We start from the raw sequence: 20,278 nt of genomic DNA, 5'->3' as shown, positions 1-20,278 counted from the left end.
ATGGATAAAGTAATGTTTATACATTTAATAAAATATTATTTAACGGGGGTCTGGGATTTAGCTCAACAGGCAGAAATACCTCCCTGGGAAGTGCTAGGTTATGAGTTTGATCCCCGCTACCTAAAAAAACTGTGTTTTAAACTGCAATGAAAGAAAATAATTTTATTTGTGAACATGTAGATTAACAAGATTTTTAATTAAATATGTCAATGGCAAATTAAACAGTGTTAATAGTCATATTTAAAATTTAAAGATGTTGTGCTGAGTATTGAGTTAAGTGGTCAAAGCACCTGCCTGGCAAGCACAAGGTCAGGAGTTCAATCCCTCATACCATAGAAAAATCCACCGTTGTCAACCGTGTAATGCTATAAGCACAACTATGAAAATTGATAATTGTTTATTAAAAAGCTCAATGTTTCTTTGGTCACCTATGAAGTACCTACAAATAACATGGTAACCACAGTGAGTAATAAACTGTGCACTATATCACTGCTATTGGCTGAGCACTGCTTTTATTTTTTCCCCACATTGTTGAAAGATGAAAATGATTGGTGATGATAGAGAAATTGTGATAATAATTTTTTCGATTTTATGGGATATTTCACTATATCCATTAAGTACATTTTATTTGCTACAATTATGCTAAGTGAAATAAATAAGTAATTCTTAATGTTACAGGCATCTGTGTTAGTTAGAAATATAGGCAGTCAGATAGTGATATAATGAAATGAAACTCCTGACCTATTGTGTCTGGTAGGAGTTTGTGTTCTATAAAATAGAAGAATGAATTTTAGGAACAATGGAGGTGAAGAGCAGAATATAACTATTGAGAGAAAAAAGTGTAAGATTTTTGCTTTAGATAGCGTATTACAGCAGTGGGAAGCAAGCCAGGGGACATTTTCCCTTAGCTCACTTACCCCTCCCTTAGGCAACTTATCTGTGGCATGAAAAGAGCCCCAATCAGCTACTGGCACATCAGCAATGCCACCTTTATGCACCACCCCAGTCAAACAGTAAGTATAATCCCTCTCACCACATATCCAGCAGAAAAAGGCAGATGTCTAGTGGTCATTCGGTACTCTCCACCTTCTTAGAATAACGGCCAATTTTAATTTATATTCTCTCCTTTACCACAGTGAAAACACTATCAGAAACCTTCTGTCTGAGAGAAGAGGAGGATTAATAAGTGGGTTGTCAAGGACTCTGTATCTTCTAGAGACTTTATAGAATAAAATCAGGGGGTGAGATGGGTTTAAGGTGGGGAAAATTGGGAACTCACAAGGCAGGTGCGCAAAACTTTGGACAGAGCTATGTTTAGCCAATATAATTAATAGTTCAGGTAAAAATCATTTACACTGCAGACAAATGGGGAAGTGAGGTCATAGAAAGCAAGCATTTTCAGAGCAGTAACTCTCTTCTATGGGACTGGGAGGGTAACTCCTGACTTCAGCAGGGTGACAGGGAACTATTTAGAAAATCAATTCTTAGGATGTGGATGCATTTGCTTGGTATTTTCTCTTGAGGCCTGTCCCATAACAGGAGGTATCTGTCTCCCCATAGCTGCAAGGTATGTGGGCTTCTGAGCTGGCCATATCTAGGACCTGATCCTGTCTCCCTGGCTCTATATTTCTAACTAACTCAGCTGCCTATAACATCAGGGCTTGCCCCTCAAATAAGCCAGAAAATAAGTTCAGATTGCTTGCAGGATTGGAAGAGACAATCACCTCCTGCTGTGGGCCAAATCTCAAACAAAATGTAAATTAAATACAACCAAGTGCTAAGGACCAACAGTCCAAATAGTTCTCTGATCACCTTGAGGAACAAAAGAGTCACCATCCCAACCCTCTACAAGAAGATTCTCTGCTCTGAAATCTGCCCACTTACTATGACTTGCTCTCCCATTTGTTCCCAATTTAATCAATTTTACCAGAGCAATTAACCTTATTGGTTGACCACATTTCTACTCTGCCTTATGCTTAACTTTCAGATTCCCATTTTCCCCTCCCCTGGACCCATCTAACCTCATGATTTCACTCTATACAAGTTCCTTAAAAAGATAAAGTCTTTGGCAACACACTGAGACCCTTCTTGTCTCTCAGAGAGGAGCTTTCCTTCTCCCAATAAATATATTCCACTCTTAAACTCCATCATTCCTAAAATTCATTCTTCAATTTTAGAGAACACAAACTCATACCAGATATATAGTAGGTAAGGAGTTTCATTCCCCTATATCATTAACATGAGCCAAATTAACATGACTATACTTTTATAGTGTCTGAAATTTGTTTCTTTTCCTGCAGTTTCAAGTGATTAATATAAGTCACAATGATTATAATCCTGGCAATATCTTAAATTGTATACAACAATCATTATAACTGTAAAATAATTACTTTGATTGTATTATTTAGCAAGACCTAGACTTTGCCATGGTACTAGGTTATATCTTATAAAAGAGAAGGTTCATCTATAATTGTTCAGAAATATTTCTACAATATTGGTTGCTTGAACAATTTTTAATTAGATAAACTGTATTTTCAGTTTCTAGAAGGCTTCTATTATATTATTGAAAGCTGTCTGTAGGCCTCTAGGACCTTGGCTATAATTTGATGCATAATTCTGTGTTGAAACTTGTATGAAGATTTATTTTTATCTTAGGAGTAAACTCACTGCATTGACACTGATAGAGTGAAGCAAATGCACACTATATTAATTTCCATTGGATATTCGTGGCATAGAGCATGTGAATTACTGAGAAGGTAAAATAGCTTCATATATAGAGAAGAATCAGTACTGTTAGGATTTCATGGCCCAATAGAGAAGCAGAATGATAGGATTATTTCCAAAAGATGAAAAATATTTCCAAAAGATGAGAAGTATAAAACAAAAAGAGGCCTTTATTCTGAGAACATGGATAGAGATGACTGGCACCCCCCCCTACCGCTGGAGTCCAGTCATCTCTCTGGCAGACACCTGGGGTGGGGGTATGTAAGTAGCCTCAGTTTGGGGTGGAACCTAAGGAGGACTTTAGGGATGGACAGGTAGCCCATTGGTCTTAGGTTTGGCACCATAGGTAAATTTCCAGGGCTGAAAGATGGCATCACAGGTAAATTCCTAGGGGTGGGGGAGATATTGGCTTCTTGCTTTCTGTTGAGGCTTTCCTGGCTACAGAGACATGTCTGGGCCAAAACCCTTTCACAGAATATAAGAAAAAGTAGCAGTGTCCTTTCTATTTAAAGAATGTGGAGAGGAGCCTACAGCCACCAAGGGTTTGCCTTTTTTTCTGACAGATTATGGGATTATAGGATATATATGAAATTTGATGGTGCTGGCACTGACATTCACATCATGTAAGGAGCTGATTGGAATTTTCTTTTGGCCCCTGGGAAAGGAATGAGGAAGTTGTATTCAGGGAAAAAAGAGGAAATAGCCATATGGGTAAGCATCCCTGATTTGACCTTTCACACTGATGAACTACCACCAGGATGCCCTGTAATTTATTCTAGTGCAAAACTCTTTAAAGTACATCCTTCAGTTTAAATTAAGAAATGAAAATAAAGAATTTTTGCTATGTGTCTTCTTCCATGGTTAGCGGTAATGAAGAGACCAAAAAAAGCTCGTTCCATCTGCTGCTTCCTCTCCCCTTTTCCCTTTAAATCCAACTAGGTTAAGTTTTAACTTCCTAAAGGCCATAAAACAAAGGCCTGAGGTAATAGCTCCTGACCTCCTGGGTCTTCCCTATCCAGAAGCCCCATCACAAATTGTGTTAATTGCATCAGATTGTATTAGATTGTACATTCTTCACAAAAATAGCTTCGTTTATATCATAGTAATACCTGTAACTTGGTATTGTATCACAGTAATACCTGTAACTGTAAATGTGTGTCTTCCTTTTTCTCTGGGTAAAAGATTGATATGTTAATCAATGCTCTCTTCTGTAAAGAATTGTAAAATCATACCCAATTGATATGTTAACCATTGTTGCCCTCTACAAATAGAAAGGTTGTGGTGCTAAAGTAAGGTAATTATGTCAGGAAACTCAGAGATAAAGTCTGCTGACTATGCTAATCAAGATTGGGAAGTATGTCAGAACCAAGCCACACAGGAGCTAGGTGACCTAAAAATAAGCTGTGCAAAACATGACAGTTAATCAACTCTGACCCACTGGTCGCCCCTCATGATCTGACCATTCACAAATGGACAAATCACCAACTGTTCTGCTCTAACTGCTATGATTGGCTTCTGTAACAACGCTTGCTTTGCGGTTTTCATCCTTAAAAACACCAGCCTTGCCCCAACTCAGGGTTCTCCGTTTCCACCTGTTTGGAGGACCCCGTGTACACGGAATAGTAAAAACCCCTTTGTTTTTTACATGAGAGCGAGGCCCTTGGAGTCTTCCTCGCGACACCGGTCTAACAGTAAACAATTCACAAGGAAAGTTTCTAAACATTTCCTTAATGCATTGTAGATAGCATAAACAAAACTACAGATCAGTTCACTTTCAGAAAACAGAAGCAGCACTAAAAGCCAGGGATAAAGCCCTTCAATGCAAATGTCCCTTAAGAGGTGAGATAAACATTTAAGAATACAATCATCTACTGAATTCTCTGACTTCAAGAAAAAGAAAAGTTTACACTGTTATTGCTATAGGGTAATGAAATTCCAGGTCTACTATGTCTGGTATGAGTTTGTGTTCTCTGAAGTCAAAAAATGAATTTTAGAAAAAACAGAAGTCATGATAATATAATTATTGGGAGAAAGAAAGCTGTGTGAGAGAAAGCAAATGCTTCCTAACTGGGTTAACAAAGACTGTCTTTTCCAAGGACTTTTAGAGTAAAGTCATGTGGTGAGATTGGTTGAAGGTGGGGAAAACTGGGAACTCACAATGCAGATGGGCCTAAGATGGGACAGAGCTATGGTAGCCAATGAGATAAATAGTTCAGGTAAAGTTGATTAAATTGGGAACAAAGGGGGAAGGGAGTCACATAGAAAGCAGGCATTCTTAATCAGCAATGAATCTTCCCTTAGGGGTTTGAGAGGGTAACTCCTTAGTTCATCAGAATGATACAAACTATTTAGAATGTCAGTCTTTAGGATAAGGATAAATTTCTTTGAATGGTGACTCCTGCCTTCCTCAGAGGGCTACGGAACTATTTAAAATATCAGTCCTTAGGATATGGATGAATTTGTTGATCTTCTGTCTTGAGGCTTAGCCCATAGCAGGATTTGTCTATCTTTTCCATATCTGCAAGGTATCTGGGTTTCTGGATGGGCTCCTTGGAGGACCTAGCCCTGTCTCATTGCTAATCATAATTAACTAACTCAGTTCCACATGTTAGTATTTTTAGGAAAATTGAATACAGATGTCTTGTGCTCTGGGTGAGTGATCTGGGGATGACAGTGTGCAATGTATATACCAGTGTTGCCCCTTGATTGACATGTCTTGAAATTTAGTTTTAGTTTATTTTTTCTTTTTATCCTTGAAATGAAATGGATTTGGAAATGAAAAGCCTGAGGTAAGGCACTTTTGTACACATATTCCTCTGTGTAGCTGAGATCAACACTGATGAAGACAACCAGAGACAGAAGCCTCTGACTACTGTCTATCATTTGGGATCCTCTCTTGCAGGAAGGAGTTCCTTTCCCTGTTTATTTTTGACTTAGAAGGAGGACAGTAGAGCAGCAGTCAATCAGTGATGAAGAGGCGGGCTATATGAAATGTCCAATCAGGCGAGCCGTGGGAGGAGGTTCTTGGGTCTCTTCAGGTGTGTAGAAATTGTGTACCTGTTTGGAATACAAAACTGAGAGCAGAATGCTTGCTGTGTCTCATTTACTGGTTTTGATGTCCTGTGACCTGATTAGCAAAGAACCTGGGAGACCCTCTAAGCCACGGAATGGTGAGGCTTTGGATGGGAGCACAGAAATAGGGTGGAATTGGGAGAAGCCAGTTATAAGTGGTGAGAAGCAGTTCTGGTGTGTGTAGACTCAGGTATTTAGTTAGCTTCAGCTCCTGAAGTCTTCTACCATTGGCCTTGGGTCGTCCACTTTCCCTTTGTTCTTCTGCTGGGAGCAAGGATGATTCTGTGTCCCCAGAACCCTGAATTAACTATGATAGCAACAGACTGGAGTATCATCTTTGAAATTTTCTAGTGCCCTGGCACCTCCACCATAAGGAGCAGAGGAAGGAGCTTGGGAAGCCCCTGACTCTGATGCATTTTGTAGCTGGAGCAGCAGTACTGAGATTGGTCTCTGCTCTCATTCCAGGGATCAGCAATCTTGATGTTCTAAAGTTTATAAATGTTTGTAATGCAGGGCCTCATATCCACAATGGCACTTCTTAACCTTGTACTTTTTTTGTATTTATAGGGATTGCCTAAATTTATCATATGTTCTCGCATTTCCAACCCCATGACAGGTGTTGGCAAAGATTATGAAAATTCTGTGATGTGTAGTGATATGCTTCAGTGGAGGAAGGCTTTCCAAACACCTGGTGAACTCCTGTGTATGATAAATAACAGTGCACAGTATTTCTGAACATACTTTATGTGACACATGTGCTCATAGACTATATTTGTGAGAACAGCCATAGAAGTTTAATTTTGAGAAAAATGAAGCAGATATAAAAGTGTCCTCAAGGGCCAGGTAAAGTGTGCTTGCTAAGGACGAATTCCAGAAAGGGCTGCCTATTAAATTCTCACTGAAAAATTCCTAAATGTAGGAACATGCCTAAATTGCATGAACATATACACGTGATATCCTTCTGAATGGAAAGGAATATGGGTGTCATCTCTGAATTAAGAGCTGCTTTAATAGCTTGGTTGATCATATACATTGTTTAAATATGGAAATGCTCTGTAATGGACTTTACTAATTCCTGTAAAGGAGATGCCCTAAATTGAAATGGTACAGGTATATCAATAGTTTAGGCATGAAGGGTTTTCTGCTTAGGGTGGATCAGAGGAGCATGGAAAGAATGTGGAAGTGACCAGCAGGACACAGTGTGCAAATAGCAGGACATAAAACAGAGAGGGTTTTCACTGAAAGTCAGGTAGTTCTTAGGGTATGCATGCAGTTAAAGTTGAATTATGATATTTTCCTTGAGGTGAATAACACCAGCTCTGGTAACTATCAGTATTCCATTCTGTCAACCCATGAATTCTGTGTTATTCACTCGAAATCTAGTTTTGATTATCGCGAATTATGACCCAGTATCATGAAGGTGAAATTTGAATTTTTTTTTGTACCAAGTATCAAACTCATGTTCTAAAGCTTGCAAGTTAGGTTTACAAGCTGCTAGCTAAATACCCAGCTCTGAAAGTGTTTTCTGTATATTATGGATAATGTCAACCTGGTTCCCCAGAAAATGTTGAATATTGTGGAATTTTTCTATATTGTATGGCTATAACTTTTTAAGGCAAACCAAAGGTGTCTTATGCAGTCACTTTTCAAGTTTCACATTGTCTGTGGGGTGTCTCCATTAGGGTTTCTCTATTTCAGGCAGCTCTGTAACTTAGGCTAGCCCCAAACTCAAGGCAGTTCTCCTGCATCAGCCTCCCAAGATATATTTCTTATATCTGAATGGAAAGTGATCACTTGTTGACACTGAGGTATAATTTGAAGCTTGAACCTGGTTTCATTGTTTATGCGTTTTTTACATACAGCAGTTTTCCATGAACATTTGAGTTATTATTTATGTACCATATTTGATGTTATTTATGTTTTGTTCTGTGAAACCAAATTCAAATATCAAAATGCTGCTTAAGTATATCAAGAACAAAGGACTCAGTGGCCTAATTAAGATTTGCCCTAACCTCAAAGCAGCACTCCTGCCTCAGTGTCTTGAGTGTTGGGATTATAGATATGTGTGTTTTTACCCTAGAAAATATTGAGGCTTGTAACTTAGCTGTGTTGTGACTTGGCATTGTAGAAGGCATCTTGAGCTTTGCATTTAACTAGTGCCCTGTATTTCACCCAGAAAAATGGAAAATCACTCAGGGTAGAAGTCCCAGGAGAAAAGCAAAATGAGCTGTACCCAAAGAAAAAAATTAACCTGCTCAACAAAAGAAGCAGAATACAGTTGTCATCCAAAAATTATTATAAGATTCTAGCTAAATGATTTCCAACAGGATCTTTTTGTGATTCTATCTTTTAAAATGTCTGTAACTCTCCAGTTCAAAGCCTCTTCTTTAGATCCTGAAATGGAGATGGGGGTTCTGTATACAAGTGGTCCTGAGATCAGCTAATGAATTTTCACATTTCTCAATCGGTTTGCTTGTCTTCCTATATTGTTATTCACAAACTCAACTCAAGCTGCAGAAACCTTTACTGACACAAGCAAACACCAGGATTAAATGACAGTGGCACTGAAATGAAAGAATAATATTGAAAAGGAAAGGAGAAAAAAGACAAATGCCGTGTGTTATAATGCACACCTCTTTTCCCTAGCGATGAAGAAGCTGAAACAGGAGAATGGCCATGTATTCAATGAGCCAACCTACATAGTGAGTGCAAGGCTGGCCAGAACTCCAAAGTGAGTCTATGTCTTTAAATCAAAAAACTAAAATGAAAAAAATAAACAACCAAGGTGACAGAAAGACTATTTAAAAAAATAATTATGGAGCTGAGTTAAAGTTGACTTATGCAAAATGGGAATTATTGAACGATGCTGTAGAAGAAGGAAGGCCATGTAATGGCATCCAGGAGGCAGTGACAAACACAGACTTAGGAATGGCACCTATTGTGCTACAGAACAACAGTGACCTCCTTCCTCCAATACATTTGCAGTTCACTAGACTGAGGACTTCTAAAAGTTCATGGAAATGTTAAACTCATGGCAAACAAACAGCTTGAAATCCAGCCTTTGGAACATGGCCTTTAGCAGAATTTCATATTTAAATTGAAATAAGAAAATTATAATCCTGCCCTGTTTGATGTCAAATGCAGCAAGTTTAATGGCTCACAACATTGAGAAACGAAGCCAGAAACCAAAAGAAGTTCAAAAATTTTCTTAGAAAAAAAGAGAGAAGAATAGCCCTGAATTTTCTGGAGTGGTTTTCAGTGTTTTGGCCACAGACCTATTGTCAGGGGAGTTATACAGGAAAGTCCCAATGTGGGTACAGTGTGGGTCTCAGACTACAATCAACCTATAAGCTTATAGCTGCTTAACTAATATTATTCAGCAGGGGAACAAGTCAGCCAGAAAATGTATGTGGAAAGAGCCAAGGCATTTTGTGGGAACAATAGTCCAGTTGTTCTGGTCATTGAGTATGGTAATTGAGGCCTATCAGGACTTCCTGGAGCAGGTGGTGGAAACTGCAGTACATTTCAAACTATTGTTTTTCTCTTCAGGAGCATGTAGACATTGTCACTGCATCTTCACCTTCAGTTCTGGTTTTCTTCAGTTGTGCCTGTAGCAGTGATTGTTATGTTTAGTTTTTTGCATTGACTCTTTGAGGTTCCAGTTCTTCTCTGATTGTATATCAATTTCTGTCTACATTGACATCCTTTGCTAAAATCACAATAGTATTTGAATGAATAAATTGATGTTTATACATTTAAAAATATTCATTAATACACGCCAGGGATTTAAGCTCAGCAGGCAGAAACGTCTGCCTGGAAAGTGCTAGGTTGTAACTTTGATCACCGGTACCTATAAACAAAAGTAATTTAAACTGCAAGGAAAGAAAATCATTTCATTTGCGAAAATGTAGGTTTACAAAATTTATAACTAAATATGTCAATAGCAAATTAAACATTGTTAATAGTCATATTTAGTATCTAAAGTTGTTGATTCTGGGGATTGAATTCAGTGATACAAGAAGCTGCCTGGAGTGCACAAGGACATGAGTTCAATCTCTCATACAAAAAAAAATTCACAGTTTTCAGTGATGCAGTGCTATAAGCACATTTATTGAAACTGATACTTGTTAATTAATAGGCTTAATGTTTCCTTTGTGGTCTATGAAATACCTGCACATAACATGGCAATTACAGTAAATGATGTACTGTCCCCTATAGGATTGCTATTTTCTGAGTTGTTTTTATTTTTTGTTTTCCCATATACTTGAAAGTTGAAAATGTTGGATGTTGCTAGCTAGAAAAACTGTGATAATCTTTTTTTTCAATTTAGTTGTATATTTCCCTATATCTGATAGAGTTATTAACAAAAGATGAAAAATATTAACAAAAGATGAGAAATATAAAATAAAAAGCGGCCTTTATTCTGAGAACACGGAGAGAGATGACCGGCACCCAACCGCTGGCGTCCGGCGATCTCTCCGGTGGACACGCGGCGTGGGGGCCTGTAAATAGCCTCGGTTTGGGGTGGAACCTAAGGTGGGCATTAGGGATACACAGGTAGCCCATTGGTCCTAGGTTTGGCGCCATATGTAAATTCCCAGGGGCGGGAAGATGGCATCACAGGTAACTTCCTAGGGGCAGGGCAAGATTGGGCTTCCTGCTTCTGGTTGTGGCTTTCCTGGCTACAGTGTCCTGTCTGGGCCAAAACCTTTCAATATCCATTAAGAACATTTTATTTGCTACAATTACCCCAAGTCAAATTGATAAACAATTCTTAAAGTTACAGGCAGCTGAGTTAGTTAGAAATACAGGCAACCATACCGTGATAAAGTGGAATGAAATTCCTGAACTTCTATGTCTGGTATGAGTTTGTGTTCTCTAAAGTGCAAAAATGAATTTTAGGTACAACAGAGTTGAAGAGCAGAATATATTTATTGAGAGATAGAAAGTGAAAGTATTTTGCTCTAAATAGGATATTTTGGAATTGGAAGTGGAACCAGGGGACTTTTACCTTGAAGTCACTTTCCTCTCCCCTATTCAACCTACCTGTGGCCTGAAAAGAATCTCAATCAGTTACTTGCATATCAGCAATGCCATCTTTAATTAAGCACCACCCAAGTCAAAAACTATATGTATGCTGCCCACATACTTCCAGAAGAAAAAGCAAGACCCCCCCAGTGGTCATGGGGTTCTCCCCATATTCTTAGAATAAAGACCATTTTGACTTTTTATTCTCCTCTTTACTACACCAAAAATCCTATCAGAAAGCTTCTATCTGAGAAAAACAGAAGAGATTCTGAGCCTGTAGCAAAAGACTCTGTCTTTTCTAGAGACCTTACAGAATAAAATCATGTGATGAGATAGGTTTAAAGTGGGTTAGATTACTGAGATTACTAAAGAGGTAAATTAGCACAATAGAGAAGCAGAATATAAGAAATGTAAAAGTGGCCTTTTATTTAAAGAATGTGGAGAGGAGTCCACAGCCACCAAGGGTTGGGCTCCCCCCTTCCCCCCGACTGACTATGGGGTTATGGGTTATATGTGACTTTTGACTGGATGTGGTGCTTGGAGGGGACATTGATGTCATGCAAGGAGCTGATGGGAATTTTCTTTTGGCCCCTGGGAAAGAAAGAGGAAGTTGTATTCAAGGAGAAAAGAGGAAGTGGCCTTATGAGTAAGCATCCCTGATTTCACATTCTTCCACCTTGAACTACCACCATGAAGTCCTGTAATTGTTTCTAGGGCAAAACTCTTTCAAGTACATCATTTGGTTTGAATGAAGAAATCAAAACATAGAATTTTTGCTATCTGCCTTCCTCCACGGCTGGTGGTAAACCATTCATAAGAAATTTTGAGTCATTTCCTTAGATTTTGGTATGGTTGCCTGCATTTTAGATTCCATAACCAAAAATACAGATCAGTTCACTTTCAGAAAAAGAAGCAGCACTTAAATGCAGGGATAAAGGCCTTCAATGCAAGTATCCCTGGCAAGGTGAGATCAACATTGTGTGATACAAATTTCAACTGATTTCTCTGACTTCAAGAAAGAGAAATGTTTATATTTATATTGCTATAGCAGAATGAATCTCCTGGCCTACTATGTTTGATATGAGGTTTTTTTTTCTGTAAAGTCAAAGAATGAATTTTAGGAACAAAAAGAGATTAAGAGAAGAATGTACTTATTGAGAGAAAGAAAGCTGCTTGAGAGAGAGACGGAGTCCTGAGCAGGTTGCCAAACATTGTCCTTTCTAGGGAACTTTATAGAGTAAAATCATGTGGTGAAATGAGTTTAAGGTCCGGAAAACTAGGAACTCACAATGTAAATGGGCATAAGATGAGAAAGGGCTATGGTACCCAATAGGATTATTAAGTTCAGGTAAAGCTGATTAAATTGGGAACAAAGGGGGAAGGGAGGCACATAGAAAGCAGGCATTCTTAAGCAGCTGTGACTCTTCCCTTATGGGTTTGGGAGGGTGACTTCTGAGTTCCTCAGCATGATAGGAACTATTTAGAATGTCAGTCTTTAGGATAAGGATACATTTCTTTGAATGGTGCCTCCTGACTTCCTCAGAGTGCTGGGGAACTATTTAGAATATCTATCCTTAGGCTATGGATGAATTTGCTTATCATTGTCTTGAGCCTTGGCCCATAGCATGAGATGTCAGTCTTCCCCATAGTTGCAAGGTATCTGGTCTCCTGCATGGGCTCCTTGGAGGACCTAGCACTGGTTCATGCCAAGAGTATTTAAGTAACTCAGGTGCCTGTAACAGTACTGTTTGGAAAATTGATTAGAGATGTCTTGTGCTCTGGGTGAATGATCTGGGGATGACAATGTGCAATGTATATACCAATGTTGCCCCCTGATTGACATGTTTTGAAATTCAATTTTAGTTGATGTGCTCTTTTATCCTTGAAATAAAATGGATTTGAAAATTAAAAGCCTGAGGTAAAGCTCTTCAGTACAAACACTGCTCTGTCGAGCTGGGTTCACCACTGTAGAAGACTGACAGCTCCAGAAGTCTCTGCACTACAGTCTATCATTTGGGATCCTCACTTGCAGGAAGGGGTTCCTTTCTCTCGTTATTCTTGACTCAGAAGGAAGGTAGTAGAGCAGGAGTCAATCAGTGATGAAGGGGCAAGCTATATGAACTGTCCAATCAGGTGGGCCATTGCTGTCTGTGACTTCTGTCTCTTCTGGTGTCTCAGCATGATTTATCTGTTCTGAGTACAATAGTGGTAGCAAAACACTTGCTGGATCTCATTTAGTACGTTCGATGTCCTGTGGCCTGATTAGCAAAGAACCTGAGAGATCCTGGAACCATGGAATAGTGAGGTTGTTGATGGGAGCCCAGAAATAGGGTGGATTGGGTGAAACCAGTTACAAGTATTTAGGAGTAGTTCCGGTGTCTGGAGCCCCAAGTATTTAGTTAGCTTCAGCTCCTGAGGTCCTCCAGCATTGCCCATGGGTCATTCACTGTCCGTTTTGCCTCTTGCTGTTGGCAAGAGTGATTTGGGGGTCCCCAGAACCCTGGCTTCACTATGACAGCAGCGGACTCAAGTATCATCTTTGAAATTCATGGCTAGCCTGGTAACTCCAGCATCTTAGGCATTGGAAGGAGCTTGGGAAGACCCGGACTATGATGATTTGTAGCTTGTAGAGCAGTAATGAGCTAGGTCTCTGCTCTTTTTCCTCAGAGTAGCAGATCTGGAATGTCTGGTGTTTATTAATGTCTGTAATGTGGGGCCTCATAGCCACAATGGCTCAACTTAAACTTGGCTTTTTTGTATTTATAGTGATCTCCTTAAATTATAGTATGTTTTCATATTTCCATCCTCAGGACAGGTAGTGACAAAGATCCTGAGAATTCAGGGATTTGTAGTAGTGTGCCTCAGTGGAGAAAGGCTTCCCAAACACCTGCTGAACTCCTGTGTATTATACAGATCAGTGCAAAATAATTTCTGAACATACTTAATAATTTAGGTGGCACCCCCCCTCACAGTCTAGGTTTGTAGAGTTTTGAAGTCTGAGAAAAATGAAGCAAATATGAAAGTGTTATCTAGGACAGGGTAAATATTTGTGAAGGACAAATTCCAGAACGGGCTACCTGTTAAATTCTCATCGAAAAATGCCAAAATTTAGGCATTTGCATGGACATATACATGTGATATCCTTCCGAATGGAAAGTAATAGGGGTGTCACCTCTGAATTAAGAGCTGATTTAGTAGCTTCGTTGTTCATAGAGTGTTTAAATATGGAAATTCTTTACAATGGACTTATCTAAGTGGTGTAAAGGAGAAGCCCTAAATAGAAATTTTGCAGTGATATCAATAGTTAGGCCTGAAGGGTTTTCTACTTAGGATGGATCAGAGGAGTATGGAAAGGATGTGGAAGTGACTGACAGGATGCAGGAAGCAAATAGCAGGACATACAACAGAGAGGGTCTTCACTGAAGGTCAGGTAGTTCTTAGAGTATGTATGAGGTAAACTTGGGTTCTGATTGCTTCATTGACGTGACAACACCAGCTCTGGCAACAATCAGTATTCCACATACCTGTCAATCCATTATTTTTGTGTTCCGTACTTGAGATCTAATTTGATTATCTCTAATTATGCCTCAGTGTCATGAAAGTGAAATTTGAATTTTTTTGTACCAAGGATCAAACTCATGACCTATGCTTTCCAGGCAGGCTTTCATGCTATGGAACTAAATACCCAACTATGAAAGTGTTTTCTGTGTAGTATGGAAGATATCCACATTGTTTCTCAGAAAGTGTTGAGTATTGTTGGAATTTTTCTGTATTGTACGCCTGTAATGTTTTAAAACAAACCAAAGATGTCTTATGCAGTCTCTTGTTAAGTTTCACTTTGTTTGTTCAGTGTCTCAGTCAGGGACTGTCTGTTTTAGATGGCTTTGTGACTTAGGATAGCCCCAAATTCAAGGAAGAACTCCTTCACGAGCCTCCCAATATATATTTCTTATATTTGAATTGAAAGTGATCACTTTGTGACAGTGAGGTATAATTTACAGCTTGGGCCTGGTTTATTTTTATATACATATCTTAAAAATACAGCTGTTTTCCACTATAACACTTGAATTATTATTATTTATGTACCATATTTGATGTTATTTATGTTTTGTTCTATGAAACCAAATTAATGTTTCAAAATGCTGCTTAAGTATATTAAGAACAAAGTACGCATTGGCTTAAATGAGATTTGAAGAGACATCATCTGTAGTCTATCAAAGTGATTGATGAGATTTTTTAATTTAAATTTGAAATTGGTAAAATACAACAGAACAAGTCAGCATAAGGCCAACTAAGATCATACAGTGAAATTGGTACACAACTTCACAACAGGTTACTGGGATAACAGTAATAGGTATAACTGTATATTTTGTTATCTTTGTAATAGTTGTTCTTTAGTCACATATATCAAAGTGAGATGAAATACTTAACATTATAGAACTTATCAAAACCGAATATTGAATAGAGCAGTACCATTAATCAGAATAGAGTGAAACAATAATGAAAACATTTTCCTTAAAAGTAATAGTAGAAGGAAGTCCCCCTTATATGCTACAGTCAACTTGCCAGGAGATGCTCAGATTTCTGGTTCCCATTTGCTAATGTGGGGTGACAGGAGAAGAGGGGTAGGGAGGTGGGATGTTTGATTCTAGGTGGTGCATCAGTAGGTTCACTATTGCTTACTAGGGAGACAGGCTGATTGTTTGGTTTCACAGCGTCCTAAGTTTCAACGTAGCATGGATCTCAGGAGCTGCTTCTGGTTTTCCCCCTGGAAGGGCTGCAGTCTAACAGACTGCCACCGCTTACCAGGGAGAAGTGGTGCTTGACTGGCTTCCCAGTGTCCTAAATTCCACCATGGGATGGATCTCAGGAGCTGCTGCTGGTTTTCCCCCTGGAAGGGCTTCAATTTGCCAAACAACCACCACTGACTGGGGAGGGGAGGTTCTTGCTTGGCTTTCCAGTCAATTGATGGGATATTTATCTGCCTCTGTGCTTTGTGGTTGCTGGTCCTGCAGGCTGCTTACTGTGAGCTCTGCTTTAGAGACAGTGCACGAGGAATCTTGCCATGATTCAGCACAAGAATCAGTGTTCCTATTTGGCTGTTACATTTGCAGCGAGTTGCAAACTAGCATCAAATTTGCTGTCTTCAAAAATGTGTATATACACAAGATTAATGACCAAGACATGGATTAAAATTTGAAGAAATCAGTCTTCATTCAGCTGTTTTGTTTGGTTTTATTTGTTTAGTTTAGTTTTGTTTTATTGAGACAAGCATTCTGTATGTATATCAGGTGGATTTGAACACCCTATGGAGCCTAGAATTGCCCTGACCTCACTGATGCCATCCCATCTCAGCCTTTTGAGTGCTGGCATTATAGATATGCACCACCACACTTTGATTTGATTCAGATTTCTAGGAGAGAATTTAAGATATCCCAAACCTGGGGTCTCAACCTTTCATTGAGAAATATATGTATGATAATTTAGGAGTTGGTGACCTTTGAGGATGTGGCTGTGAACTTCAGCAATGAGGAGTGGACTTTGCTGAGTCCATCCCAAAAGAAGCTCTACAGAGATGTGATGATCGAAACCTTTAGGAACATGACTCTGATAGGTAAGGATGAAATCTTTTCGTCACTCATGTTGTCAGCATATTGTTTCTTGCTCATTAGTGCTGTTTCATGAAAAAGAATATGAAAACATTTAAAAAAATATCTCAGACCTGGACACATTATATCATAAATCTAAACAAAACCTATTAACTTGTATGTATTAGTCTAAAGAGTCCTGGTATTTCTATGTCTACAATTCAGGTGGACTCGGGGATATCCAGGAAGCTGAAAAAGAAGACAAAATTTACTGGAGCTACTTAAGGTAATTGGCACACACAAGTAGAGGAATGTTCCTGAGTAATTAGTGAGTCAGCAGAAAAATGACCAAATAAATGAGGCACCATTCAATTTAATGTCAGTAATATTCTCCGAAGATGTATAAGCTAGTGTATATATGAGGGAATTAGATCATGAAAATGTATGACATTGCATATAGATGAGTACGAAAAGAATACATTTTCAGTTATTACATTCTGCCTTCAGTTTTTCTACCCATATCTACATGTGAATATAACACATTCATTATCTAACAATTGCTAAGTTTGCAATAGAATTTTTAAATAAAACTGAGTGCTCATGTTTCCAAGCCATGCTCTAGACAATCAGCAATTCTGATGAATATTCTTAGTAGGCTGGTGGAATGTTAGTGCACTCATTTTGAATATCAATATGCAGTTGTCTCTAGAAATTGATCCCCTCACACTTGTCCTGGATATTTTTAATATCTCAAATCTGCATAAAATACTGATACATGCTTACTCATATACAAAGCAGATCAAGTTATAACAGATCAGGCCTTGAAGTTTAGCTATCTATCACTGGATTTGTGGAGAAGAAAAATGTAAATAGACTCTCTGTGATTGTGCATTTCTGTAAACCCAGCACACTAGGAATCAGATTTTGCAGAATGGCAAATTCAAGTTCAAACTTCACAGCTTAATGATCAGTGAAAATCTCTTAAAATAGATTTTAAAAAAGCTACAGATTTTATGCTAATATCTGTTGTTCATTCCCAGACCAGAGAAGAAAAAAACGTGTTATATAATGTAAAAAAATAAATAATATAATGTCATTTGCCATAAGAAATAGATGGGTCTTTCACCCATCAATTCAGTGAAATAGCTCAGCTATTAAACCTAAAAGGTCACAGGGTTTCTTTTAGAAGAGACACCAAAATATAAATTGTGGAATGAAATGAAAGAAAGTTGATAGAGAAAAGTAAGACTGACCATATGGAAAAGGGAACTACAGGTTAAGGACAGAGGGAGATTGTGATGGGGAAACATATCAGAATAATCTGTATGTGATACCCATACGTGCCCATGCCCAAAGTGAAGCTAAAGATTCTGCATTTCAAAGTACCAACTTTTAAGATTTCCAAATGTGTGCCAGTCTTTTGGGAATGGTTGTTTGCAACATATCTTACAAGGCCATTCTGTTGCTTCATAGTCAGGCTTTCTTAGCAGGCGTTAAAAACAGAACTTGACATTAATGCAGTCGTTACACAGAGACCCATTTCACTGTGAATTTTTCTTTTTTTAAACTTATATAAGAAAAGATTAAACAAAACAAATAAGTAGAAATAATGCTACTTTCAAAGTGAAAATAAACAGTAAGAAATTGCAAGATGATGATTATATATGCTGCTCATGGAAATAGTTATGAAATACAAAAGTGAAACATATGAAGTGGGGATTCAAACAGCGAGACTGCAAACAGTTTTGTTCAACTCTCCAACAAAAACTTAATAATATGGTTATAAATCTTCTATGTGATTTTTTTCTTTACAGAAATGGCAAGCTAGGGAAATCTTATGGACATACATCTTGGAACCAGTGTAAAGAAGTGTTCCTTGGTACTGCAGAAGGTAATGTGAATGTGAAAGTAACAGAAACACATGACAATGTTCAGATCCATGAAAAATATTGCAGTGGAGGGAAACCCTATGTATGTAAGCAATGCGGCAAAGGTTTTACCACACATGGGATTTGTAAGAAACATGAAAGAATTCACAGAGGAGAAAAACCCTACATATGTAATCAGTATGGGAAAGCTTTTACAACACATGCATATTGTCAAGTAAATGAAGGTCTTCACTCTGGAGAAAAACGTTATGAATGTAAGCACTGTGAGAAAGCTTTCAATACATGTACTTATTGTGTAATTCATGAAAAACTTCACACTGGGTGGAAATTGCATATATGTAAGAAATGTGGGAAAGCTTTTAGCAGTAAAATTCATTTTCAAATACATGAAAATGTTCATACTGGAGAGAAACACTATGTGTGTAAGCAATGTGCAAAAGGTTTTATCCAACCTGGAAATTGTAAGGAACAAGAAAGAATTCACACTGGAGAGAAACCATATGTATGTAAGCAATGTGGGAAACCTTTTAAAACACAGGGAGATTGTAAGAAACATGAAAGAATACACACTGGAAAGAAACCATATGTATGTAAACAATGTGGGAAAGCTTTTAAAACACAGGGAGATTGTAAGAAACATGAAAGAATTCACACTGGAGACAAACCATATGCATGTAAGCAATGTGGGAAAGCTTTTAACAGACGTGCAAACTGTAAGTTTCATGAAAGAATTCACACTGGAGAGAAACCCTATGTATGTATGCAATGTGGAAAAGGATTCACTAGTTCTGGACATTGTAAGAAACATGAACGCATTCACACTGGAGAGAAACCATATGTATGTAAGCAATGTGGGAAAGCTTTTAACACATGGGGAGATTGTAAGAAACATGAAAGAATTCACACTGGAGAGAAACCCTATGTATGTAAGCAATGTGGAAAAGGATTCACTAGTTCTGGACATTGTAAGCGACATGAACGCATTCACACTGGAGAGAAACCCTATGTATGTAAGCAATGTGGGAAAGCTTTTAACACACGTGCAAATTGTAAGGTTCATGAAAGAATTCACACTGGAGAGAAACCATATGTGTGTAAGCAATGTGGGAAAGCTTTTAACACACGTGCAAATTGTAAGGTTCATGAAAGAATTCACACTGGAGAGAAACCATATGTATGTATGCAGTGTGGGAAAGCTTTTAACACATGGGGATACTGTAAGCAACATGAAAGAATTCACACTGGAGAGAAACCCTATGTATGTAAGCAATGTGGAAAAGGATTCACTAGTTCTGGACATTGTAAGCGACATGAACGCATTCACACTGGAGAGAAACCCTATGTATGTAAGCAATGTGGGAAAGCTTTTAACACACGTGCAAATTGTAAGGTTCATGAAAGAATTCACACTGGAGAGAAACCATATGTGTGTAAGCAATGTGGGAAAGCTTTTAACACATGGGGATACTGTAAGCAACATGAAAGAATTCACACTGGAGAGAAACCCTATGTATGTAAGCAATGTGGAAAAGGATTCACTAGTTCTGGACATTGTAAGCGACATGAACGCATTCACACTGGAGAGAAACCCTATGTATGTAAGCAATGTGGGAAAGCTTTTAACACACGTGCAAATTGTAAGGTTCATGAAAGAATTCACACTGGAGAGAAACCATATGTGTGTAAGCAATGTGGGAAAGCTTTTAAAACACAGGGAGATTGTAAGAAACATGAAAGTTCACATTCAACATAAAACCAGTGTATATAGGCATCATGAGAATGGTTTCAGCACATGTACATATTGCATAATGCATGAAAATCTTCACACTGGGCAGAAAACTTACATATGTAAGGAATGTGGAAAAGGTTTCAGCAGAAATGCTCACTGTACAATACATTATAAAATTTACATGGTTGAGAAACCCTGTGTGTATGTGAAGAATGTGGGAAAGCTTTCACCACACATGAATTTTGTAA

At 38.3% G+C, this 20,278-nt stretch overlaps 1 protein-coding gene across 1 annotated transcript in view; it reads left to right on the top strand.

Moving 5' to 3' along the window:
• The window catches only part of LOC134474953 (zinc finger protein 709-like), a gene marked incomplete at its 3' end in the record, with an annotated part of 53,237 nt that extends 33,234 nt beyond the window's left edge, over positions 1-20,003 (top strand). Inside the window, exons 2-5 of the mRNA XM_063244028.1 lie at positions 16,312-16,438; positions 16,638-16,698; positions 18,273-18,303; positions 18,480-20,003. Coding sequence (XP_063100098.1) covers positions 16,312-16,438; positions 16,638-16,698; positions 18,273-18,303; positions 18,480-20,003 — 1,743 coding nt within the window. The remainder of the gene's footprint in view (positions 1-16,311; positions 16,439-16,637; positions 16,699-18,272; positions 18,304-18,479) is intronic.
• Positions 20,004-20,278: the final 275 nt, after the last annotated feature.

The sequence above is a fragment of the Cavia porcellus genome, unplaced genomic scaffold, assembly GCF_034190915.1.
Source record: "Cavia porcellus strain 051 isolate PalLab524CR breed Dunkin Hartley unplaced genomic scaffold, mCavPor4.1 scaffold_46, whole genome shotgun sequence".
NCBI lineage: Eukaryota > Metazoa > Chordata > Mammalia > Rodentia > Caviidae > Cavia > Cavia porcellus.
The sequence above is the reverse complement of the archived record's forward strand: the minus strand, read 5'-3'. Positions and strand labels throughout refer to the sequence as shown.